This window comes from Ceratotherium simum, chromosome 33 (assembly GCF_057802395.1).
Source record: "Ceratotherium simum simum isolate JZ-2026a chromosome 33, ASM5780239v1, whole genome shotgun sequence".
NCBI classification, from domain to species: domain Eukaryota; kingdom Metazoa; phylum Chordata; class Mammalia; order Perissodactyla; family Rhinocerotidae; genus Ceratotherium; species Ceratotherium simum.
The window spans coordinates 16,929,684-16,954,068 of record NC_141932.1 but is presented as its reverse complement, the minus strand read 5'-3'; the positions used below and the strand labels follow the sequence as shown (position 1 = coordinate 16,954,068).

General features: G+C 55.1%; 3 protein-coding genes across 3 annotated transcripts in view; all 3 read left to right on the top strand.

Moving 5' to 3' along the window:
* Nucleotides 1–994: 994 nt before the first annotated feature.
* Nucleotides 995–3,204, top strand: APOC4 (apolipoprotein C4). The gene is made up of 3 exons (XM_004440138.3): nucleotides 995–1,109; nucleotides 2,624–2,765; nucleotides 3,011–3,204. Exons 1-3 carry the CDS (start codon nucleotides 1,034–1,036, stop codon nucleotides 3,174–3,176), a joined length of 384 nt encoding a protein of 127 aa, XP_004440195.1. The 5' UTR covers nucleotides 995–1,033; the 3' UTR covers nucleotides 3,177–3,204.
* A 1,520-nt stretch (nucleotides 3,205–4,724) lies between these two features.
* Nucleotides 4,725–6,017, top strand: APOC2 (apolipoprotein C2). Its single transcript, XM_004440139.3, has 3 exons — nucleotides 4,725–4,869; nucleotides 5,038–5,188; nucleotides 5,777–6,017. Exons 1-3 carry the CDS (start codon nucleotides 4,815–4,817, stop codon nucleotides 5,865–5,867), a joined length of 297 nt encoding a protein of 98 aa, XP_004440196.1. The 5' UTR covers nucleotides 4,725–4,814; the 3' UTR covers nucleotides 5,868–6,017.
* Nucleotides 6,018–9,947: 3,930 nt separating this feature from the next.
* Nucleotides 9,948–24,385, top strand: part of CLPTM1 (CLPTM1 regulator of GABA type A receptor forward trafficking) — a 28,159-nt gene continuing 13,721 nt past the window's right edge. Inside the window, exons 1-4 of the mRNA XM_004440140.3 lie at nucleotides 9,948–10,034; nucleotides 15,680–15,792; nucleotides 22,128–22,251; nucleotides 23,318–23,476. Coding sequence (XP_004440197.1) covers nucleotides 9,963–10,034; nucleotides 15,680–15,792; nucleotides 22,128–22,251; nucleotides 23,318–23,476 — 468 coding nt within the window. The 5' untranslated portion in view covers nucleotides 9,948–9,962. The remainder of the gene's footprint in view (nucleotides 10,035–15,679; nucleotides 15,793–22,127; nucleotides 22,252–23,317; nucleotides 23,477–24,385) is intronic.

Genomic DNA, 24,385 nt, shown 5'->3' with positions numbered 1-24,385 from the left:
CGGGCACACGCCGACACACCACTTGTCAGGCCATGCTGTGGCGGCGTCCCATATAAAGTGGAGGAAGATGAGCACAGATGTTAGCCCAGGGCCAGTCTTCCTCAGCAAAAAAATAAATAAATAAAAAATTTTAAAAAATACAGGATCCCGGTTAGATCTGAATTCCAGATAAACAACAAATCATTTTTAGTATCATTCTCAAATATTGCATGGAACATACTTATACTAAAAGGAAAAATCTATTATTTATTGAAATTCAAACGTCATTGGGTGACCTGTATTTTATCTGGCAACCCTAGACCAAGGAATCCAGCCAACAGTTCCCTGGCCAAGCGGGGTGCCCTGGCTCATGGCTGGGTTCTCCAAGAGAAAAGGCTCATTTTCCTTCCGTCTAGGGTGGGGCCCAAGCCTGGTGTGGACAACCTCCTACTGTGAGCGCCTGGAGCCTTCCCTCGCAGGGCCTCTCCCAGCCTTCACAGGGACTCTGGGAGGCAGACACTTATCACCATCCCCATTTACAGATGAAAACGTGGAAGCCCAGAGAAGGGAATGTACTTACCCAGCTCACGCGGTGAGTGTGTGTCTGGCCCTGTAGCCCAGCAGCCAAGAGATTTTAGAGATGAAACAGAAATAAACAGCAATGATCTGTGAGCACCTACATTGCCAGGTTGTGTGTTAAGAGCTTCCTTGTGTCATTATATTCAATTAAGGAAAGATGGATTGCAGGCCCATTTTACAGAAGAGGAAACTGAGGCCAGAAGAAGGGGCTGTCATGGGAGGCAGAGCCAGGATTTGAACCTGGTTCAGTGCAGGAACCTTCTGTCTTCCCCTGTCAGGCGAGGGTGCTGGGAGGGTAGGAGGGAGGGAGGCCAGCAGGGGCGGGCATGGCCTGATTGTCACCGTCACCTGGGCCCTTCTCTCTGAAGTCTCTGCCAAGGGGCGTGGGGAGGCAGCCAGGGGAGGGCTCTGCTCCGTGAAGCCTCGCCCTCCCTCAGCCCAGAGAGCCGAGCACAGAGGGACAGAGCCCCCAGAAATGTCGCTCCCTGGACGCAGGCCCTGGGCTCTGCCCTCCTTCTGCTTCTATGTTCTGGTCCTGGCCTGGGTTGTGGGTGAGGAGGAGCAGGTGGGTGGGTGTGGGGACTCCACAGTGGCGTGGGGTACGTGACTGTCTGTGTGGGTTTGTACACACTGTGGTATGCAGATGTGTGCACATATCTGGTGTGTGTGAAGTGTGTAACATGGGGTTGGCACAAGTGATAGTGGTCACATACATGCCTTTGTGTTTGTGTAAGCATGAGTATGCAGTTGTCCTAAATGTGTGTCCGTTAACTAGTGTGTGTTTGTGTGCACATGTGGGTCTTTGTGGAGTATGTATGCAAAAGATTTGAGTGTATGGACACGTGTGAGGGTGTCTGTGTGTACTGGTATGTATGTCTGGGTTCTGCATGTGCATTTAGAATTTTTTTTTTGGTGAGGAAGATTGGTCTTGAGCTAACATCTGTTGCCAATCCTCCTCTTTTTGCTGAGGAAGATTGGCCCTGAGCTAACATCTGTGCCCATCTTCCTCTATTTTGTATGTGGGATGCCGCCACATCATGGCTTGATGAGCTGTACGTCGGTCCGCGCCTGAGATTTGAATCTGCGAACCCCAGGCCGCCAAAGTGGAGCATGCAAACTTAACCACTGCGCCACAGGACAGGCCCACACATTTAAAATGCTGACAGGGGGCCGGCCCCGTGGCTTGGTGGTTGGGTGCGCGCGCTTCACTGCTGGCAGTCCAGGTTTGGATCCTGGGCATGCACTGATGCACCGCTTCTCCAGCCATGCTGAGGCCGCGTCCCACATGCAGCAACTAGAAGGATGTGCAACTATGACATAACAACTATCTACTGGGGCTTTGGGGGAAAAATAAATAAATAAAATTAAAAAAATAAAATAAAATAAAATGCTGACATTTATATAATGCCTACAATGTGCAAAGCACCATTTCAAGTGCCTTCTAGGTGTTAACTCTGAATTCTCACAATAACCCTAGGAGGTGGGGCCTATCATTATCCCAATCCACAGAAGGGAGAACTGAGTCTTGAAGAGGTTCAGTCATGGGCCGAGGGCACACCACAGTTCACACGGGTGCCTCTGTCTGTACGCGTACACATGTCCCCGTGTGATAGCTGGTCTCCACAGGTGAGGCTGTGCCCAGGTGGGTGGGTGCTGGAGAGACAGGTGTGTGCCAGGAAGTGAAGTGGGATCCGTGGCAGAATCCCTGGCCCACCAGGAGGAAGGGACAGCACAGCTAAGCCACTCTCCATCACTGGGGGCACAAAGTCCTCCTGTGCCCTCCCTCCACCGCCTGTGGAGGTGGTTCACACAGTGTGAGGGGCACAGTGGGGGTGCAAGAGCAGGTAGAGAAGGAGGCATCAGGAGGAGGATGGGGGGAGAGAGAAGTGGGGTTCAGGCTGAGGGAGAAAACCACAGGCAGACCGAGGGGTGACAGGAGGGGCCAGCGGTGAGAGGACCGGCCGCCCTTAGGCCTCCGAGAGAGTGATGGTGGGCATCGGGGGAGACGGAGGAGGAAGGGCTCTGGGGTCACAGCCCACCCAAGTTGCCCTCTGGTCTCACCTAGCATGCCAGCAGGAAGTGCCTACAGGATCCCCAAGTCCCCCGCCAGGGCGGGCCAGTGGTCTCTGGGGCCTGGTGCGGGGCAAGGTGAAGGAGTTCATGGAGCCGCTGGTGACCAAGACCAGAGAGAGGTGGCGGTGGTTCTGGTGAGTGTGTGCAGAGGGGGCTGGGGGCCTGGACTCCTGGGTCTGGGGGAGGAGGGGCCGGGGCCTGGACTCTTGAATTCCGAGGGAGTGGCAGGGGCTGGGGGTAGGGCTGTGTGCCCTGGGTCTGAGAGGAGTGGCGGGTTGGAGTAGAGAGCAGAGACTCCTGGGTCAGAGGGAGGCAGGTGTACGGGGGCGAAGTCTCGGGGGTAGCTGGGGTCTCAGCTGTGATGTCCCCTCTCCCACAGGGGCCCCTCGGCCTTCCGGGACTTCATGCAGACCTACTATGATGACCACCTGAGGGACCTGCGTCCCCGCGCCCAGGCCTGGCTCCGCAGCTCCAAGGAGAGCCTCCTGAACAAGGCCTACAACATGTGTCCCCAGCTCCTCTGCGGGGACAGGGACCAGGGTTAAACTGTTCACAATAAAGAAATTCTTCTCTGTGTCCCTGTCCCGGGCCCTCCCCAATGCGGCCGGAGATAACCCCAGCCACCCACCCACCCCCAGCAGTTAACGACTAGGGGAAGTGATAGTGGGAAGGGGGGGCACGGTGGGGGTATGCCTCCCTCCCCCAGTCCTGAGACCCACCTTTGTGGGCTTGAGGAGGACGGGAGACTACAGGCTCCTCACTTGGGGACAGAGGGTGAAGGCTGGAGAGCAGGCAGGGTTGGTAGGTGCCCACAGTGACCCCTCATTCAGCGCTCTGCCTTCCCTTCTCACACGATGGAGAGGCCAGACCCACTCCTGGTGGGTGCCCGGAGCCCCCAACCTCTCCACGGCCCCCCACCCAGCCTGCCTCTCTCAAGAGTGAATTTTCAGAGTGGGAGCTGCCTGTGGCTTGACCTCGGGGACGTCACTGCCCTCTCTGCCCCCTCCCCACCCCCTCCGCGGTCCTGTTGGCCAGGACTTTGGCCTAGGCATCGAGGAGGGGGTGGCGGCCATGGAGGGGGTGGATCCGGAGAGCTATAAAGCCTTTCTCCTTTAGAGTGGGTGAGGACAGTCCACCAGAGTCCGGTAAGAGAGGGGCTGAAATCGGGGGGAGGGGTGTCAGCGGGGAGAGGGCAACGATTGCTAAAGCAGAAATTGAAGGAGTCCCCATGTTCGATTCCCAGGCTGGAATCACAGTCCTTAGATTTGAGAATGTTCACCTGTGCTGATCTCCCCCCCGGGTCAGATCTCAACCTCTTCCAACTGCTGGTGCTCATCGACAAAATGTGGATGATCGTACGGGGGGCTGAGCACCGTAGTCACCAAGAGGGCCTCCGCCATAGAGTTGGGGGGAGGATTGAGGGAATGTGGTAGAACAGGGCCTGGTGCAGCGGAAACACGCAGGTCTAAGTGGGGGCTCCTAATTGAGTCTATGGCATGTCCCTGCACCAACTGGGTCTTGGCATAAATGCCACGCTCTGCTGTGGCTTTCCTCACATCCTTCCCCCTCCAGAGCACTTATCACCATGTGACACACTCTATATTTTACTCTTTTAATATTTGTTCATTGTAGTTCTCTCTCACGTCAGCTTCCTAAGGGCCGGGCCACGGCTGTGTTCACAGCTGGGCCCAGAACTGTGTTTGGCATACAGCAGGTGCTCAAGAAATGCTCCTAGAGTGAATGAATGGATGTTAGAATTAAATCAGGAGTAGAATCACAGAATGAGTGGCCGGCCCCATGGGTTAGCGGTGAAGTGCGCGTGCTCCGCTGCTGGTGGCCCAGGTTCCCATTCCCGGCACGCACCGACACACATGCTGTGGCTGTATCCCACATAAAGTGGAGGAAGATGGGCACGGATGTTAGCTCAGGGCCAGTCTTCCTCAGCAAAAGGAGGAGGATTGGCAGATGTTAGCTCAGGGCCGATCTTCCTCACAAAAAAAAAAAAAAGAATCATAGAATGTTAGACAGTGAGGCTAAGCCAGCCCATTAGGAACTTGACTCAGGCGGGGAGGGGGGAAGAGGGGAGCCCAGCCCTCCACGCCTGAGTGCAGGGGACCCCAGGAAGAGATGCCTCCAGTGGCCCTGCCCCACACCCGCCTCAGTGTTCCAGGTCTCCCGACACCATGCGCGCCCGATACCTCCTGGCTCTGTTTCTCATCCTCCTGGTATTAGGATTCGGTGAGTGGGGTTGGCAGGGGAGGAAGGTCTGGGAGGAGGGATAAGCTCCAAGCATCTTCCCAGCCCTGTTCTTGCAGGGCCCTACCCCTGCCCCCTCCTCTCCTTCCCTGCCTCATTCTCCCCCTGCTGCAGGCCCTTCAGCTCTCTTACCGCTCTCTCCCCCTGCAGAGGTCCAGGGGGCCCAGGAACATGAGGCCGCCAGCACCACCCTGCTCACCCAGGTGCAGGAATCACTCCTCAGTTACTGGGATTCAGCCAAAGCAGCCGCCCAGGACCTGTACAAGAAGACATACCTGTCCACGATGGATGAGAAACTCAGGTACCACCCGCCCTGCAGGCACCAGGGGGCTGGCCCCCACTTCCTACTGCATCCAGAACCCAGGATTCCAGGCCCCAGCCCCTCCTCCCTCAGCCCCAGGAGTCCAGGCCTCCAGCCCCCTCCTCCCTCAGCCCCGGGATTCCAGGCCCCAGCCCCTCCTCCCTCAGCCCCGGGATTCCAGGCCCCAGCCCCTCCTCCCTCAGCCCCGGGATTCCAGGCCCCAGCCCCTCCTCCCTCAGCCCCGGGATTCCAGGCCCCAGCCCCTCCTCCCTCAGCCCCGGGATTCCAGGCCCCAGCCCCTCCTCCCTCAGACCCAGGGGTCCGGGCCCCTCAGCCCCTCCTCCCTCAGCCCCGGGAGTCCAGGCCCCGGCCCCTCCTCCCTCAGCCCCGGGATTCCAGGCCCCAGGCCCTCCTCCCTCAGACCCAGGGGTCCGGGCCCCTCAGCCCCTCCTCCCTCAGCCCCGGGAGTCCAGGCCCCAGCCCCTCCTCCCTCAGCCCCGGGAGTCCAGGCCCCAGCCCCTCCTCCCTCAGCCCCAGGGGTCCATCCCCCAGCCCCTCCTCCTCAGATCCTGTGTTCTTTCTCCCCAGGGACATGTACAGCAAAAGCACGGCAGCCGTGAGCACTTACACAGAGATTCTTACTGACCAGCTCCTCTCTCTGCTGAAGGGAGACCAGTGACAGCTGGGCCCCTGGTCGTGGGGCAGGGGCGAGTCCAGACCCCAGCAACCCCTTGGCTCCCCTGACCCACCCCGTCTTCCTAGCAGCTCTCAGCATCCTACTCCCAAGTGTAGCCTGACTTATCAATGAAAAAATGCCAAGTTTATCCTCTTCCATGTGGTTGCTTTTCTGAGACCTCAGGGGCCAAGATGGAGGGACTGATTCAGTCTAGCCAACATTTATTGAGCACCTACTATAGGTATGCAGCCCTAACCTGGTCAGTGGGAATAAAGAGGTGAATAATATATTCATATTATATATCTATATATATATTATACATAATAATATAATATAATGATAATAACAATGAATAATCATAACAATAATTAGAGACCGCCCTTCACAGAGGTCCGGCTTTCTTATCTGTAAAATGACAAACCATGGACACAGCTAACCTATGGTGACCTCAGGCAGTGCCCAGGCCCTGGGCTGACACTTTAAATGTGCCATCGCCGTGAGGTCTCCAACGGTCCTGTGACAGAGGGGAGACTGATGCCCACAAGTCGCTGCTGAGTGTAGGAAGTAAACGCACAGGTTGGCTAGGACCCAAGAGTACAGACCTGCAAAAGCCGTGCTCCGGGAAAATCCCCATACATTTGTCCCACATGTATTTACTGAGACCCTACCAGGCCCTGGGGACACAGCAGGGAACAGACAGACAGTCCTGCCTTCATGTGGCCCCTCAAAAAGCTACTGATCGGGTCCTGGCCCAATTCCAGACAGTTTTAGTGATTACAACTTTGTGGTATGTTTTGTGAGCTGTGCTCTCGTTAGCAACAGAAATAACATTTCCTGCTCCTACTCAGGGCCAGGAGCTCTGCTCCATCCTGAGGCCACACACAGAGAGGCTGGGGGGAGGGGGGAGGCAGAGATGAGCAAGACAACCAATGGAGAAGGCAACTTCCAACAGCAATCGGGCAAACGAAGACGAGAGGAAGTGAGGAGGTGGAGGCCTGGGTGCGGCCACCTCGGATAGGTCCTGAGTTTCTGCGCCGGGAGGGCCCTCTAGAGGACCTGGCTGGGCTGGTCACGGGGGATACATCACAATGCAGTGTGTTAGGGCTTGGAGAGTGGGGGGTGGGGAGGGGACACTCACTTGGCCCCCAGGTCTGGGGGTTGGTTATTGGTTGCAAGACGGTATCCGGGCAGTGGGGATTGCAAGCAAAAAGCAGAGTGTGCAAATAAGAGCAGAGGCTCTGTGGTCTGAGAGAGGACAGGGCTGGGGCCTGGACTCCTAGAACCTGAGGGAGCAGAGGGTGATCCCGGGCCCCGAAGTCCCAGGAGGAGGGCTGCCAGCCCCAGAGGATTCAGAGCCTCTATTTCTCCTAATGTGCTCGGCATTAACCTCCAGCCAGCCTTTCAGCACTCTTGGGGCAGTTTTCCCAGGTCCCGGGGCTGGGCAGCTGAGAGTCTAGCAGAAAACAGAGCCCATGGGGAGTGGTTGTGGGAAATGCCCCCAAGTCTCCAGGGCCTGGGAAGAGCCGAGGCTGCCAAACCCAGGGGGTGATGCGGGGGGGTGGACACTGGAGGAACAATCCCTGCTCTATCCACTTGTTTCCCACGGACTCAGGCCAAACTAAACCACTGCCCAGGCCGGTTCTGCTTCCAACCAATCCCAGGGCTCTTCCCAGACTCCTCCTTCCTTTCTCAAGCCCCCAGCCCAGGCCCACTTTCCTCCACACCCCAAGTCCAAGCCCGCGGCTGACTCTTCCCCCAGAACGCAGGAGCCTGGGACCCCAGACTTCTCCTCCCTCAGACTCAGGAGTCTGGACCTCCAATTCCTTCTCCTCAGGACCCAGAAGTTCAGGTCCCCAACCCCCATCTCCCTTAGAACCTGAAATCACAGCCTCTGGTCAGTGTTTGGGTGTCCCCTAGTGGAGGGCAGAGAGGGTCTGGCCTGTGATTCACTTACCAGTGAGTAGGAATGGAAGAATTTATTTGGTCAATCAACAGACACGGGGGAGGGCTTTGCAGAGGCCCGGTCTAAGGTCACAGTCCATCTGAGAGCCTCTCATGCTCCAACAGATGGACTCTGCTGTATACCGGAGGAAGAGGACAGATTGGAGCGTTTCGTATCGAAAGCTGAGAGCATAGGTGGGGTTACTGTGAGGCTGGAGAAGATCAAGCTTCAAAGCCCGGCACTTGCCTGGGCTTTCTGTGGTCCTCTATTTATTTATTTTTTATTGTTTTAAAGGAATGCTGATTTTATTTATTTATTTTTTTTTGCTGAGGAAGACCAGCCCTGGGCTAACATCCATGCACATCTTCCTCTACTTTATATGGGACGCCACCACAGCATGGCTTGCCAAGCGGGTGGTTGGTGGGCGCCCAGGATCTGAACCGGCGAACCCTGGGCTGCCCCGCCACAGCAGAGCGCGCGCACTTAACCGCTTGCGCCACCGGGCGGCCCTTCTGTGGTCTTCTATTTAAATTTGTACGTGTAATCCCGTACTTTTTAAAAAGAGGCCCACAAAATCTCAATCTGACCCCCGGCTGGGGGACTTAATCAGTATGTTCATTTCATTCCTAGACCTAAAGTTTGAGCTTACAGTTTCACAGAATCGTTATCACTACCATTATTATCTGTAACAGAAGGGAACTGGGCGAGTTTTCTAAGGTTCCTTCTTGCCCTTGTGTCGGTCCTCAGAAGTCAGTCTTTCACTTGCTGCACTCAGAGAGTTTCATCCTTTCACCCAGCAATCCTCCCGTGGGCAGTGCTGGAGACACAGCAGTGACCATGACCGCCCAGGGCAGGACACACCACACCCAACACTGACAGTGACGACACAAAGTGGGCAGGGATGGGGCGGCAGAGTCCAGGGAACTAGAAGGACTGGGAGGCGGTGCCCTGCCCAGCCTGGGAGGCCAGGGAAGGTTTCCTGGAAGAGACCATAGTACTACTGAGCTGAGACCTAGAGGAAAGTGGAAGCAAATACTAAAATAATAAATAATTAGAATATCCCAATGCAAAACCTGCTCACCCTTCCAGGGATTGTGAAAAGTTCATAATAATGGCGCACGATATTGATTCCTTACCAAGCGTGAGGCGGGGGGACACGTGCTTTATACTCGTGATCTCACTGGGTCTTCCCCAAAACCCGGCGGGGCAAAAGGGGAAGAGGAATAGCGGGTTCTGTGATAACGCCTACTTTATAAAAGAGGAAGAAACTGCGGCTCAGAGAGAGACGTCACTTGTCCGGGATCATAACACCCTCCTCAGGCCAGAGGTCTCTCAGCACGTGTCCAGGCTGGGAGCTGTAGAAAGACACACAGCTACAAACAAGGATAGAGTTCCTAGAGCGCTCGAAGCCGAGTCCAAAGCGGCGAGGTTTGCTAGAAAGCAGACCACTGGCGGAACGCGCATGCGCGCTAAACTAGGCGGCCCGAAGGCTTGGGGAGGCGCTCACAGAGTGCAATTTGGAGGTGTGGAGGCCGGGAGAACCCTGAAATAGTAATTCTGAAGGCACAGAAAGACTAACACCTACATGGACTGGTCAGGAGAAATGGGTACTTCAGGAACAAGGGTCACACGCCGAGACTGTTGACCAAAAGCCCTGCTCTCCGAATCTGGGTACGGTGGCCAGGAAGGTTCCTTTAACCCAAGAGGGGCGTGGCTTAAACCAGCGTTTCGAAGCGTTACGGTGGCCGGGAAAGCTCAAGAAACATGGACCGGAAAGGACTCAAAGACTCCGCAGGACAAAGAGAATAAGACGGCCTAGACGGCTCATACAACTGAATAAGGCGGGCTTATTCGAGCGGACAGAAGGACTGGAGTCTGTAGGAAGCGCATATGTTGGCCGAGAAAGTCCTGGGAGTTCAGAGCAGGCAGCGTCTCTAGCAGACAAAAACAAGCAAGCTGCGGAAGGGAGGAGGACTACGGTGGCCGGGTTGGCTCTTTCATAGCCGGAAGCACCTCCCCCGAGAGGCGTGGCTGAGGCGCTCTTGCCGGTACGGTGGCCGGCGCGTCGGGGCAAGTGTGAAATCTCGCGCGATCACGCTGGCGCCGTCGGGGACGGGGCGGGGCTGGCGGCGGGGGCGGGGACCCGGAGCGGGAAGATGGCGGCGGCGCAGGAGACGGACGGGGCCGGCAGCGCCGTGGTGGCGGCCGGAGGAGGCGGCTCCGGTCAGGTACGGAGGCCGAGAAGGGCCTGAGGGGTTCTTCCCCACCCGGGGGGCCTCCCACGGGGCGTGTCCTGCCCCCTTCCGCAGAATCCTGTGCATCGGGGGCTCCTTGCCCAGAGGGACCTTGAATACCGGGCCCGGGCGAGGCCGGGCGGCCCGGGAGGCCGGACAGTGCGGGGAGCGGGCCCCTGTTGCGCGCCGGGTCCCTGCACGCTCGCGCTGGGCGGCCACCACCCTCAGTGCTCGAGCCGGGAGAAGTGGCGTGGAGGGGCGCAGACTTGTACCCAGGCGCCCTGGGTTCTCCACTCCGCGGTTCCAGGCTCCAAGACTGTTCCTAGAATGGTTTGGCTCGCAGGGCCTAGGGTGTGAGCAATCGTTGATTAATTGGGAGTTTTCTATCTCTGGGGAAGTCAGGTCATCATCGTGGGTAAGGGCACGGGCTGTCGAGGCCGACAGACCCATTTTACAGACGGGAATCCAAGGAACGGCGACACTAAGGCACTTGCAGAAGGTCACCCAGGTTGGGTTTGGGATCCGTTCCGTGTAGAAGTTACCAGACACCGCTGACCCAGGGTAGTCAGGCCAGCGATGGGTGTGCTTTGGGCATAAACCAATCCTATGGGGGAATTAGTCTAGGTGCTGGTGACTTCTGACCCATTGCTGTCTCAACTAAACTGAGGCTGCAGAACATGCTAGTTCAGGCAGCCACCCTTCGGGCGTTTAGGGAATCGATGGAGTGACAGCAAGGGGCTGTCGACCCACCCACTGGGATGTCGCTGACATGTGGGAGGCAGCACCGGGAGAGGAGCGCAGGCTGGGAGGGGAGGATGGAGCTGACTTGCTGCGTGACCTGGGCAAGTTCCTTCCCCTCTTCGGGCCTTCACTTCTCCAGTGGTGAATGGAACGGTTGGGCAGGAGGGCCAGCCAGGTGAGGGGCCACAAAGACAGCTCCAGCCATGTCCCTGCCCTCAGTGGAGTGGGAGAGAAGACTGACACGTAAAGAATTATAATCCTGGATGACTAGGGTGGTGACAAAAGTCTGTGTCAAGGACTGAGGGAGCCCAGAGGAGGGGCAAATAATATCACCTGGGGAGGACACCAGGATGAGATTCGTATGACAGAGCCCAGCATACCTGGTTCAGCATCTTCACCCAGGGCCCAGGGGCCGCCTCAGGAAGTGTTTGTTGAGTTAGTGCTGGAAGGAAGGCTCAGTCCCTGTCTTCAGAGGCTTCCCAGTCTTTCCTTCTCTGAGTGTTTGTTGATTACTGGGTGGGGGGTGATCAGAGAGACTAGAGGTCAGGGTGCCCTGAGCTTCCAGAGACTCTCCATCATCTCTTTTCCTATTTCTACTTAAAACCTTTCCAGACTTACTCCTTTGTCTTCAGGATAAAGTCCAAATTCTTTAGCAGACCGAGGCTTTGCTTGGTCTGACTTTTCTTCACACCGGACTAGGATTTCTCAGCCTCGGCACTCTTGACATTTTGGGTTGGATAAGTTTTCGTTGTGGGGGCTGTCCTGTGCACTGTACGCTGTTTACCAGCATCCCTGGCCTCTACACACTGGATGTCAGTAGCACACACACCCTCCCCAGTTTTGACAACCAAAAATGTCTCCAGACATTGTTTAATGTCTCCTGGGGGTAGAATTGCCCCTGCTTGAGAACCACTGGCCAAGAGGAGCCTCAGCCGCTCTGAAGCTTTCTTTCTGCAAGTGTCCCTCGCTATCTCTTCCCCCAGCCTTTGCACATGTGTCTCGCTTCTTTATCTGGTTGATCCTTACTAGTCCTGGACATCTCAGATGTCCCTCCCTGGGAAGCCCTCTCTGACCCTCTCAGACGGGGTCAGGGCTCCCACAGCCCCCTGGGCTCCCCTGTCCCAGCCCTGCCCACTCTGGGCTGCCACCGTGTGTCTCCTCCACTGGACTGGAGCTCCTGGAGGGTAAAACTGGACCTGTCTTGGTCACCTCTGTGTCCCCAGCACCACTCGGGACCCGGCACAGGGCAGTGCCCAGTGTTTGTGGATTGAATGGATCTTGAGAGCTGAGGGGGAATTGCCGTGGTGGATCCAGGCCGTCAGCGAGGACATGCTGGAAAGCCTGCCTTCACGCTCTGCTGCTTCCTGGGCCCAGCCTCATGGTCTCTGCTGCTTCCTGGGCCCCTTAGCGGGTGTTCCTGGGGATCGTGTGTGAGATTGAACATGCAAGTCCAAGAGCAGGAACTGTGACTTATAGTCACTGCTGTGTCCCCAGCCACCGCCACCCTCCCCCGGCCTCCGGGGCCTGGCACAGAGCAGACAGACCCTCAGTCTCATGCTCCAGCCAGCCTGCTCCTCCTCCAGCCTGGGGCTCAGACACAGGGCCTACAGCTCTCCCATCCAGTCCTTCAGCCACTGTGTTGAGTCCCACTGCGTGCTGGGCCCCATGCTGATGCTGGGAGTACACCTGGGAACAGAACAGAGGCCCTGCCCACTAGGAGCTCATGTCCTAGCTGAGGGCTGGGGGTGGGCTTGGGTGTGGGGGGAGAAGGAAACACCGAGACAGTGAGCAAGATAGATAAAAGTATATAGCGGGTCAGATGGCGATAAGTGCCATGGATAGAAATAAAGCTGGGAAGGGGGCTAGGAAGTGAGAAGGCTTGCAATTTAAGCAGGGTAGTCTGGGAAGGCCTCTCTGAGGAGGTGACATTTCAACAAAGACTTGAAGGACATGAGGGAGAGAGGCATGCAGATACATGGGGGAAAAGCCTTTCAGGTAAGGAGAACAGCCAGTGCAAAGGCCCTGAGGTTGGAGGTGCCTGGTGTGATGAAGGAACAGCGAGGAGGCCGGTGTGGCTGGAGCCAGCGAGTGAGGGGAGATGGGTGAGAGCAAAGAGGCAGGGAAGGGGCCATGGTGAGGACTTTGCCTCTACTCCAAGGGAAGTGGGGGCCACGGGAAGGTTACCTTTTTATTGAGGTATAATTTCAATACCATAACGTCCACCTGTTGTCAGGATAGAGTTCAGTGGCTTTTGGTGCATTTATGCAATCGTGCAGAACCACTACCGCCACCACGGTCCGGTCTGAGAACACTGCGTCCTCTCAGAACATCTCCTGGGTCTCTTTTGCGGTCGCTCTGCCCCCGGCAGTGTTCCTTTTGGTTGCTGAGGACTATCCCATTGCATAGATACGTCACACTTCACTCATTCATTTGTCGAAGGATGGTTGGGTCGCTTCTGGCTATTACCAATAGCGCTGCTGTGAACATTTGCGTATAAGCTTTAGTGTGGACGTCCCTTCTCATTTCTCCCGGGCAGAGACCTACGAGCGGGGTTCCTGGTTTGTATGGCAGGGGCACATTTAACTTTTTAAGGATCTGTCATCATTTCAAAGCGGCAGCTCCCTTCTTCCCAGCAGCGGTGTACAGCCGTTCGGTTTCTCCACACACTCGCCCACACTTGCGATTATCCGTCTTTGTGATTATGGTCGTCCTCCTGAAGGGGCATCTCAGTGCGGGTTTCGTTTGCATTTCCCGGGGAGGGTTTCCAGCCAGCCTGTCCACTATTGCGGGTAAGGCAGCAGACCTGGGGGTCAGCCAGACCTGGGTTCAAATCCCAACGTAGCCTCATGCTTCTGTTTCTTGACCCAGAATCAGCTCAGAGCTGCTGGAAACCCTTACTTGGCCCCCTGGTGCTCCCTGAACGAGGGGGCCCTGCGCCTGTCTGACCTCACCCGCCCCCCGGCCAGCCCCTTCCCTGAACCTTTGCCTTTCCCAGCCGACCCTTCACCCACACATCAGACAGCTCCTCGGGGAGGCCCACGCCCCCCCGGTCTAAGTGGGTCCCCGTCCCCCACCCTGGTGGCCGTCATCTCCCTGGCTCATTTCCTTCAGAGCACTTTCCCGTTTACCATTTTTAATGATCCTGTTGACTGTTCTGCAGGTGTGTTTCCCTCAGGCCCCGAGCTCTGGGAGGACAGGCCCAGAGCTGTGTGGCCACCACCACTGTCACCGCCTAGCACAGGGCCTGGTGCACAGTAGGTGCTCAGGAAATATCCTTTTCAACACACGAAGGAAATGTTTTCGGTCCAGGATGTACCAGTATTTTCACAACCTGGCCCTTGGATGAGAGAGAGTAAGAGTCAGAGAGGGGAGGTGACGTGCCCGAGGTCTCGCAACCAGGAACTGAGGGACCGGGCCCACGGCCTAGGTCTCCCAGACCCCAGAGCCCCCACCTTTTACCATGGTGCTGTTCCGCGCTCTGGGGGATGACAGGAAAGAGCTCTTGCTGGTGAAGGGGACAGAAGGTGACAAGTGACATGTTTAACAGACACTGGCCTCAGCTCCGTGGCAGCCCCGTCTGGCTGTGGGGGCCCTCTGTCCCTGCTCCCCAGGGTGTTTGAGGCCGACAGAAGACATTGCAGAAGGGTGGGCTCGGGGCTTGGTGGGGGGAGGGTGCTGGGCAGTGGAGGCCCAGAGGGGAGTGGATCTGGGTGGCCTGGTGCCCGGGGAGGCCCTTCAGGGAGCATTTGTTGACTCCACAGGTGTTTATGGAGCCTTGGCTCCGTGCCGGCTCTGTGCTGGGCCATGCTCCCGCCTAATGGACCGTGACAGTCCTGTCCTGCCTCCTGAAGGCAGAGGGGTGAGGGGACAGAGCTGGGAGCACCAGGGAGCCAGCACGTGCAAGGAGGGAGGTGGGAAAAATTGGGAGAATTTCCCCATCTCGGGGCCTTCCGAACCTGACACCATGAAATTCTGCTTCTGAGCGAAGAGTCTTCCTCTGGGAAGCCCTGCCTGACTCCCCGGCCTGCCCACCCCCTGTCATCTCACTGCTGTCATCCTTCTTGAGTAGCCCAGACAGGGCACTTGGACTCCCTGAGCCTCTGTGTGCCCTGTTGCTGAGTGGAGACGTTCACAGTTCTGGCCCCTGGGGAGGTGTGTGCTGGTTCGTCGCACACTCACGCTCTGGTTGTGTCTTTCTGTATCTGTCTCACCTGCTGAGTCAGGACCCCCTGGAGGGATGGGCCCCGCACAGGGCTGGCCACAGAGAAGGCCTCAGGAACTGTTTGCCCAAGGAAAAGTAAACCCAGGCCTTGCAGAATCCGGCACCTTCTGCATTGTCCCCAGTAACTACCTCCTCGCGTCTGGCCCCAGGGAGCAGTGGACAGTCCTCAGAGTCAGACTGTGTCTGTCATTTTCATTTCTGCACCTGCTGCTTCCCTCACTGCCTCCTCTGTGTTGGCCAACTTCTTGTATTTTAGGTCTCAACTCCAACGTCCCCTCCTCCAGGAAGCCCACCCTGACCGCCAGGCTGGACCAGGTGCCCCCTCTGGGTCCCTACATCCCAGCCCTGCCCACTCTGGGTCGTCCGTTTCTGGGGACGTGTCTGGCTCCCCCGCTGGACTGTGAGCCCCAGGAGAGTAGGACAGGGCTGTCTCGGTCACCCCTGTGTCCCCAACACAGAGTCAGCGCTCACAGAGTGTTTTCCTCTTGAAGGAAGAAGACCCTTCCTAGGTGCTTTTAGTGATCTTCCCCCTTCCTAGGTGCTCTTATCGATCCATTCTCCAATTATCGTTCAAGCCCCCCCCCCTGTGCTGGGCCGGGGCGCACAGTGCTGCTGAGACAGCCCCGGGGCCTCAGGCCCCATCCTCCCTCCTCACCGTGGCCTCTGTCCCCTGCAGGTGACCAGCAATGGCAGCATCGGGAGGGACCCGCCGGCGGAAACCCAGCCCCAGAACCCACCACCCCAGCCAGCCCCCAACGCCTGGCAGGTCATCAAAGGCGTGCTGTTCAGGTGAGCAGACGGTGCCTGGGTTTGGTTCGTTGGAGAGAACTCAGATAAGAAAAGCGTGACGCGGACAGGGAAACATCCCTGAGGATGAGCATCGTCGCTGTGTTGGTGGAGACTTTTTTCTTGGTATGACAGGGTTTTTGTTTTGTTGTGGTAGAATATACTGCATTGATTTGCTAGGGCAGCTGAAACAAATAGCACAGACCGGGCGGCTTAAACAACAGAAATTCGTCTTCTCACAATTCTGGAGTCTGGGGGTCTGAGATCTGGGTGTCAGCAGGGTTGGTGTCTCCTGAGATCTTTCCCCTGGGCTTGTGGATAGATAGCCGCCTGCTCCCTGTGTCCTCACGTGCTCTTACCTCTGTGTGTCTGTGTCCTGATCGTCTCTGCTCATAACGACACCAGTCATTGGATTCGGGCCACCCATATGACCTGAGTCACCTCTTTAAAGATTTTATTTATTCAGTTTTTTCCCCCCAAAGCCCCAGTAGATAGTTGTATGTCATAGGTTCACATCCTTCTAGTTGCTGTACGTGGGACTCGGCCTCACGTTGGATGGAGAAGTGGTGCCTCGGGGCGCTCCCGGGATCCGAACCCGGGCCGCCAGCATCAGAGCGCGCACACTTAACCGCCAAGCCACGGAGCCGGCCCCTGAGTCACCTCTTTAAATACGGTCACCAAGGTCCCGAGGGTTCAGACCTCAGCATATGAGTTAGGGGGGACACAATTCAGCCACAACATACACGTTACCTAAAATTGACCACTTGAACTATTTTTAAGTGTACCATTTAGTCTCACCACCATCCGTCTCCAGAACTTTTTCATCTTCCCAAACTGGAATTCTGTCCCCATTGAACACTAGCTCCTCATCACCCTCTCCCCAGCACCCAACAACACCCTTCTACTTTCTGTCTCTGAATTCCACTATCTAGGTGCCTCAGATAAGTGAGTCACATGGTGTGTCCTTTTGTGACGGGCTGGTGGTGTTCCTTGTACAGGTGAATTCACTTGGCCGTTCCTGGGCAGTGGGAGCGCAGGGCCTGCCTTCTCGAAGCCCCGTCTTTGACGGAGGCCCTGCGGAGATGCTGGTGGGGCAGAGGCATACACCCAGGGCTGGGTTCTGTCCTCATCTCTGCTCTGGGCCTTTGTTTACCCATCTGCCGAGTGGGTGTTTCTTTTTCTTTCTGGAGAGGTATTTTAACAAAATGTTCACGGGACCAGGCCATGCAGTTAGGCAGTCACGCCATCCTCTATCAGCTATAAAGAATTCCAGAGCAGAGTTGTTTAAAACAGTCACCCCCTTGGCTAGGACGTCCTCATACGGCTGTGGCCAGCTTCAAGGGAGCCTGGGAAATGTGGTCTTTATTCCGGGAAACCGAGCACCCTGTGAAAAGCAAGGGTTCTGTGGCTGAGAAGAAGGGGAGGGTGGTTTCCGGGGTAGCTACTCGTCTCTTCTGTGCTGTCGTATTAGTTTTTTTCCCTAAACTTATAAATAATATGTGCTTATTATACAAAATAAAACATTTCAAACAATACAGAAGAGTATAAAGAAGTACCCGTCTTGGTGGCTCTCCTAGAAACACATAGCTGTAATTGCCCTTCAATGGGATTATATAAGGATGCTTACAGAGAGAGCTGTTCAAAATAGAGAAAAGTGGGGAACAACCTGCTTGTCCAAAATAGGGGATCAGCTACTGAAATTTAGGGGCTGGGTGGCATCAAACACTGTAAGAGCACAGGCCTGCTCCGACCTCTCAGCCCCCACCCTTGAGCTGTGTGACTGGTCGGGTGACCGCCCCTCGTGCCTGAGTTTCCACCTCAGAGATAGGAGAGCTGCCAGCTCACAGGTCGTTGGAAGGATTCCATAAGACTCTGTGAACTGGGGGGTGCGGGCACTAGCCCACGCAAAGTCAAAGTTGACCATGATTGCTTTTGTTGTTCAACGTAAAAAAAAACTTAGAAAGTATGTTCTAAAGAGAAACAGCTGAAAAATAGCCCACGATCCCCAACACAGTCACCGATCACATTCTGGTGGGGGACAGACCCGCCCGCCTGGTGTCCTCCAAGAGCGTCACACAGCTGTGCAGGAGAGAAAGTCCCCACTGCAGAGCCCGAACGCTGGCGGGCGTTCCTCGTGTGTACCCCAAGCTTCGACCGTGGGACCCCTGTCCCTGCTCTTCTCTGTTCCACTCCTCCCCTGGGTCCAATAAGGGCTTAGAATTTTCTTATATGTCAGTTTCTTTTTTTCATGCTTTAAGCAGCTATGAATAAAGATTATTTTTATCTTTCCCTTCATTTTTACATAAGAGGTAGCCTGTTTCACACAGTTCCGCACCTTGGTTTTTTTCATTAACAGCGTATCTTAGAAATCGTTCTACATCGGTACATAAGAGACCTTCCTTCAGATGGACGTTTTTAATACCGCCACAGCGAGGGCTAATCTCCCTGCTCAGCACTGGCAGCACCAGACAGCAGGCTGGGTGGGGTGGGGCCCGCAGACCATCTCATCTGGGGTTCTTAACATGGGATTCGGGGTTTGTTTTCAGGGGTCTGTGAACCCCCTGAGAAAGGCCTTTTTTGGGGGTAGAGGGTAGAGTCTGGTTTTCAGCACATCCTCAGATTATGCCAGTGGTTACCTGGAGTGGGGGGTGAGATGGGAACTGGGCAGATAAATGGATGGGGTTGGAGGGAGAGTCTTCATTATATGTCTTTTCATGTATTTAAAATTTTTCTGAACCCATGACTGTAATACCTGTTTGGGGTGGGAGGGAGGATTGAAAGTCTCTTTTATTTGCTTACTGTAGAAAGTTGAAAAGCATTAGGTGAGGGCTGGTCCCTGTAGGCCTGGTGGCCCAGGACAGGGCTTCCTGGCCTGGGATGCATGGATGGAGGGCAGTGTCCATGAGCCCTCAGAGGGTCCACAAAACTGTGGGTGTATGGGTACGCACAGGTGTTCTTCAGGAGACTGGGGATCTGGAATCCTTAAGAGGTCTCGTCTAGCCTGTCTCCTTCGACATGTGGGGACACAGAAGTGCAGAGGGGTTGGGACGCTAAGCCAGGGTGCCCCTGCCCCAGTCTCCCTTGGCACATTTACTGAAATGGGCGCCTCTTCTGGAGGCGGCAGGGCCCCCAGAGGTCGTTGCTTGCATATCTTCCCCGGCCTGCGCGTCGGGGACTTCTCGGGAGGCAGACGGCTCAGCTGGGCCGTGGCCCCTGAGACCTCAGACTCCAGGGCGTCGTGGCTCCTGCAGGCAGGGACAAGTCTCTGTGCCTGATCCTGCCCCTCGGCATGGCTCAGGGCTCGGTGGGGAGGGACCCCACCTACACCAGAACTCCCTCGCAGGGTTTTTCCATTCCGAAGTTTTGTGTATGTCTTTCTCCTGTGATGAAAATAACAGCAGTAATAGCTAACACTTCTGAAGCAGTATGTACCAGGCTCCGTTCTAGATGATATGTGTGTAAGTATATATATATATATATATATATATAATTACATGTGTGTGTATATATATCTCATGTGTTTAATTCTTGTAAACAACCCTACAAGGTAGGTAGTGTTATTTTCCACATTTTAACTGCTGAGGAAATGGAGGCCTGAGAGGTTAAGAGTCTCACCCGAGGTCACACAGTTGGTAAAGGGCAGAGCTGGGCTTCAGATCTAGGTACTGCAGCTTCGAGGCTGAGCACTTAACCCCTCTGCTGTGTAGCTTTTCACAAATGTAATTAATAAGTACTTGTCTCATTTAATCGTTGCACAGCTGCGTGTATCTGGGAGACCTGAATTAACACAAGAGAAGTTTATTTCTCTCTCATGTACCAGTCTGGACCTAGGCAGATCAGGCTTCTGTAGTCTTCTGCGACCCAGACACCTTCCTGCTTTTTGTTCCACCATTTCTAGGTTTTGCCCTTTGTCGTCATGGCCAAAAATGGCTGCTGAAGATCCAGCTATCACTTCCACATTCCAGGAAGGAAGATGAAATCAAGGAGGGATGCTCTTTCTCTTTAAGGATACTTCCCAAAAGCCCAGCATAACACCTTGTTTTTTCATTTTATTGGCCAGAACTTTACCATGTGTCCACACTCAGCTATAAGCGAGGCTGGAATTGTAGTCTTTATTCTGGGTGGCCAAAGGGTCCAGCTACAAATTCGTTTTCTTATTGAGGAAGAAAGAGGAGATGAATATTGGGAAACAACTAGCAGTCTGCTACAGTTTGGGGGGGGAGGGGCTTTTATTTTCTTCATTAAAAAGAAATTCAAAAAGAAAAGCATAAAGAAGATGGTAAAAATCACCTGAAGGTACCCATCATTCATCATTACTGTATTCGTGGTGGTCCTTTCACATGTTGGTTCCCGTGCATGCTGTTTTTATCATGCACGATTTTTTAAGCCAATATTGTCTTTGGAGATGTTTTGTTTTGTTTTTGCTTACCCTACACCATCCCCTACTCCCCAAACCAAAGGAATTTGTTTTAAAGTCTGATGTGTATCATTTCACACCTTTCTCTGTTTTTGTGTCTTTATAAATAGGTGTAAAGGTGCATATACAGGTTGGTTTGGGTTTTTTGGATTTTTATTGTGGTAAAATATACGTAACATAAAATTAACCATTTTTCAGTGTACAGTTCGGTGGCATTAAGTACATTCACATTGACTGCAGCCATCACTGCTGTCCCTCTCCAGGACCTTTTCATCTTTCCCAGCAGAAACTGTCTCCCTTAAACACTAACTCCCATTCCATACACCCCCCAGCCAAGTTTGTTGTTTTTTAGCATAGTTTATTACTGTGTTAGAAAGTGGAATCGTGTTCTGTACACTTTCCTTCATCTTGCCTTTCTCTTTAACAGTGGATCCTGGAAATGCCTCCAAGTCAGTTACAGTCCTAAGATGTTTATTCAGTTTTATGAACTGAGAAAATGACTCTAAAATATTTGTTTTAACTAAGATAGTGTTGTTTTGTTTTGTTTTGTTGTGAGGAAGATTAGCCCTGAGCTAACATCCATGCCAGTCCTCCTCTTTTTCCTGAGGAAGATTGGCCCTGGGGTAACATCCGTGCCCATCTTCCTCCACTTGATATGGGACGCCGCCACAGCATGGCCTGACAAGCGGGATCCGAACCTGCGAACCCCGGGCCGCCGCAGCGGAGCACGAGCACTGAACTGCTATGCCACCAGGCCGGCCCCTGTTGTTTTGTTTTTATTTCTGTTTTTTCTGTCATGTTATTCGGAGCATAGATACTTCTGAAGCTCTCTCGATATACATTTTGCAGGTTTTGTAACAAATTCTGAAACTTCAGAGTTCTATGGTTCTGAGCGTTTCCGATGTTCTTTCGGTTTCTGCTGGTTCTCACTCAGTGTCTTGTTTCCTTGTGCGCCTGCCTTATCTTGGGCTGTGTGTTGGTCATTGTACTTGAAAAATTACTTATAGGAATAATTTCAGGCCTGGGATGCACCGATTTTCCTCCAGAGAAGACTTGCTTTGCTGGCTGCCTGGGGCATCGTCCATCCAGGGTCTCCTCGCACCAGGTTCAGGGCTCTGGCCGTGCCCACCTGGTGCGTGACCCCTGGGGAGGGCTCGGCCTCGTCCTGGGTAGGGAGCCCTGTGGGGTCTTAGCTGCTCCCAGGGGAGGTCTTTGGTCACCTCATGTGGCCCTGGGGCTAGCATTTCTATCAACTCGATTAAAAACACGTGAAAGAGAACATATATGAGCAGGATATGTTCTTACTGCATCAAGATGTATGATTGTATGTATAAAGCGTGTGTTGGTATTCTTTGTGTATTAATTCTCCTCAAGCTTTTCCAGGTTGTTTCCTGCAGCAGCATTGGTCTGAATAACCTAGCCCGTTGTTACTAACAATGGGGACTAACCTGTGGGGCTAACCTGTTACTGTCTGTTTTTCCAGTTTTCAGTTGAAGTTCTAAAATGCTGCTCTCTCTAAAGTTCTGTGTCTCTAAAATACAGGGATTCCAGATTCTTAGGCTCCTCTCACTTTGGGATTCCAGGGGACTGGAGCATTCGGTTCCTAGTCCGAGGTTTCGAGGGTCCACGCCCCTGCAGCCCTGTGGCCAGTAGGAGCTCCTGGAGGACTCGGGGTGGGGCCTCTGCACGGAGACCAGGCAGCCCAGGCCCTCACACTGGCACGCCGGGGCATCTCCCCGGACATGGCATGTGGAGGCGGCTGTCCTCTCACAAGCCCTGCGACTGCCCCCTCAGGGACCCTCCCTACGTGGTCACCAGCCCCAGGTCAGGCCCCAGCAGGCGCCGAGTCAGGAGGTCTGCTGCATCCACGTGGGAAAGAAGAGGTGTGGGGACTCACCACCAGCCCTGCTTCCCTCCTCAGGATCTTCATCATCTGGGCCATCAGCAGCTGGTTCCGCCGAGGGCCGGCCCCTCAGGACCAGGCAGGCCCTGGAGGAGCCCCGCGCGTCGCCAGCCGCAACCTGTTCCCCAAAGACACTTTAATGGTAACCGCCGGCTGGGAGGCCAGCCACGGGCGACGAGGGCGTGGGGGAGGGCCTGGGGGGTGACAGGGGTGGTCGGGGCAGACCCGGGCCCTGATCACTGTGGTCTGTGAACAAGTCTGGGGTTGAGGAATTCTGGGTCCATCCACAGCCCTTGAAACCTGTGTCACTCAAGCGACACCCAGAAGGAAAAGTAAATTCTTTTGGTTTTGTGGTGATGCTCTCTCTGGGGAACAGGGACATCAGAGGTTTCATTCGGTTGTTCAAGAACTGTCTCAACAGAGTCCTTACATATTTTATTTCAAAAGTACATTCAGGCTTTAAAAGTTGCACAGGGAGGTGTGCAGGGGCGGGGGCAGGAAAGGAGTGGGAAGGAGAGAGCACGAAGTCAGGAGAGGCTGGGAAGGGCAGGAGCCAGGCAGAGGCAGGAGCGAGGGAGAAGCATACTCTCGCCGCAGGGTCTGGAGGGGCTGGGTTCCAGAGCAGCCACAGCAAGTGCACAGACCCCGGTCGTCTAGGCCTCTCCCACCTTTGCGGTTCTCTGCAGCTCTGGGCTTCCCAGTTTCATGGAATTCTAGTCGGCAGGGTGACCGCTGCTCAGCTGTTCTTTTTCAGGGCTGCAGACAAAGGTAGCCATGGGGACTTGAGGAAGGAGGGAGTTCTCAGAGGCCTGGCTTGCCCACCTCCCTGTGTTCTCAGTGGCTGACACTCCCGCAGCTCTTGACAGTGCTTTATCCATGAGCCTGCAGAGCTCTGGCCGTAAGAGGCCGGGAGGGAAGAAGATAATTTGGGGCGGTCCTGATCCTTCCTGACCCCACATGCTGATTGGCAGGCTGGCCATTCTTCAGGGTTTTTTGCTCACAGACGTCACAGACTCAGACAGGACAGATGTGGTGGGAGTATGAGCTGCTGTCAGCTGCCCCGCTCTGCTCCCCCACCCCCTCTGCTCCCCCACAACATCGCTCATGAGGCTGCTAGACCACCAGCACAGCTCTTCACCTGCTCTGTATCCGTCAGCCGGCAGAGGCTCTCACGAGCAGCCCTAAGCTGCTGCTTCCCCTCCCGACAGAACCTGCACGTGTACATCTCAGAGCACGAGCACTTTACAGACTTCAACGCCACGTCGGCACTCTTCTGGGAGCAGCACGACCTCGTGTACGGGGACTGGACGAGCGGCGAGAACTCAGACGGCTGCTACGAGCACTTCGCTGAGCTCGACATTCCGCAGGTGGGCACAGTTCCTGGTTTCTGGCCGCGAGGCTGCCACTCACCCTGAAGGGTCATTCCTTGAACCCACACCCACTCCCACTCCTGCAGTCTGGAGTTCAGGCCCCAGGCCTGGCTCTGCCCTCAGTTCACATGCTGTGTGACCACAGGCAGGTCCCTAAGGTCTCTGGGCTTTGGCCTCCCCCATCTGAAATGTGGGTAGGGTTGGCTTTGGCCCAGGATCCTCCTGACTTCCTCCAGGGTTGTGTAAGCCTGTGGTTTAAACCATCGTCCTTGGTGTGTCTGGGCATCACTAGTTTGTCAGGCGGCCCAGTTTGAAGATAAATAATAGTTGGTGTTGATTAGGCGCTTACAAGGTGCAGGGCACCAAGCCGGGCCGACTGGCGGAAACCTCCGAGCAACCCTGTGAAGTGGGAACTGTTATCTCCGTTTGACTGATGAGGAAACTGAGGTACAGAGAGGTTAAATGACTTACCTAAGGTCACACAGCTAGTGAGAGATTCAAACTCCAGGCTGTCTGGCTCTGGACTCTGGCATCCCCTGGTTCAAATCCTGCCTCCTCCAGGAAGCCCTCCCTGACAGTCAGGCTCAGGTAGCTGCACTCTCTAGGCTCCCCCACCCAAGCCCTGCCCACTCTGGCTTGTCACTCTCCCCCACGAGACTGTAAGCCTATGAGGGTAAGGCTGGGGCCATCTAGGTCACTGCTGTGTCCCCAGCTCTGCCCAGCTTGGGGCCAGGTGCAGAATCAGTGAGTGTTGTCCTCTCTGGGGCTGCCCTCTCATTCATGTCTCCAGCAGGTCTCCTCCTCAGCCTCCTGGTGGGGAGGGACCGTGTCTTTCTGTCTGTCTGTGTCTTGGTCTGTTGGGATGATGGAAGCAGGTAGGATGACCCGTGGCAAGGGGGAGCTCCC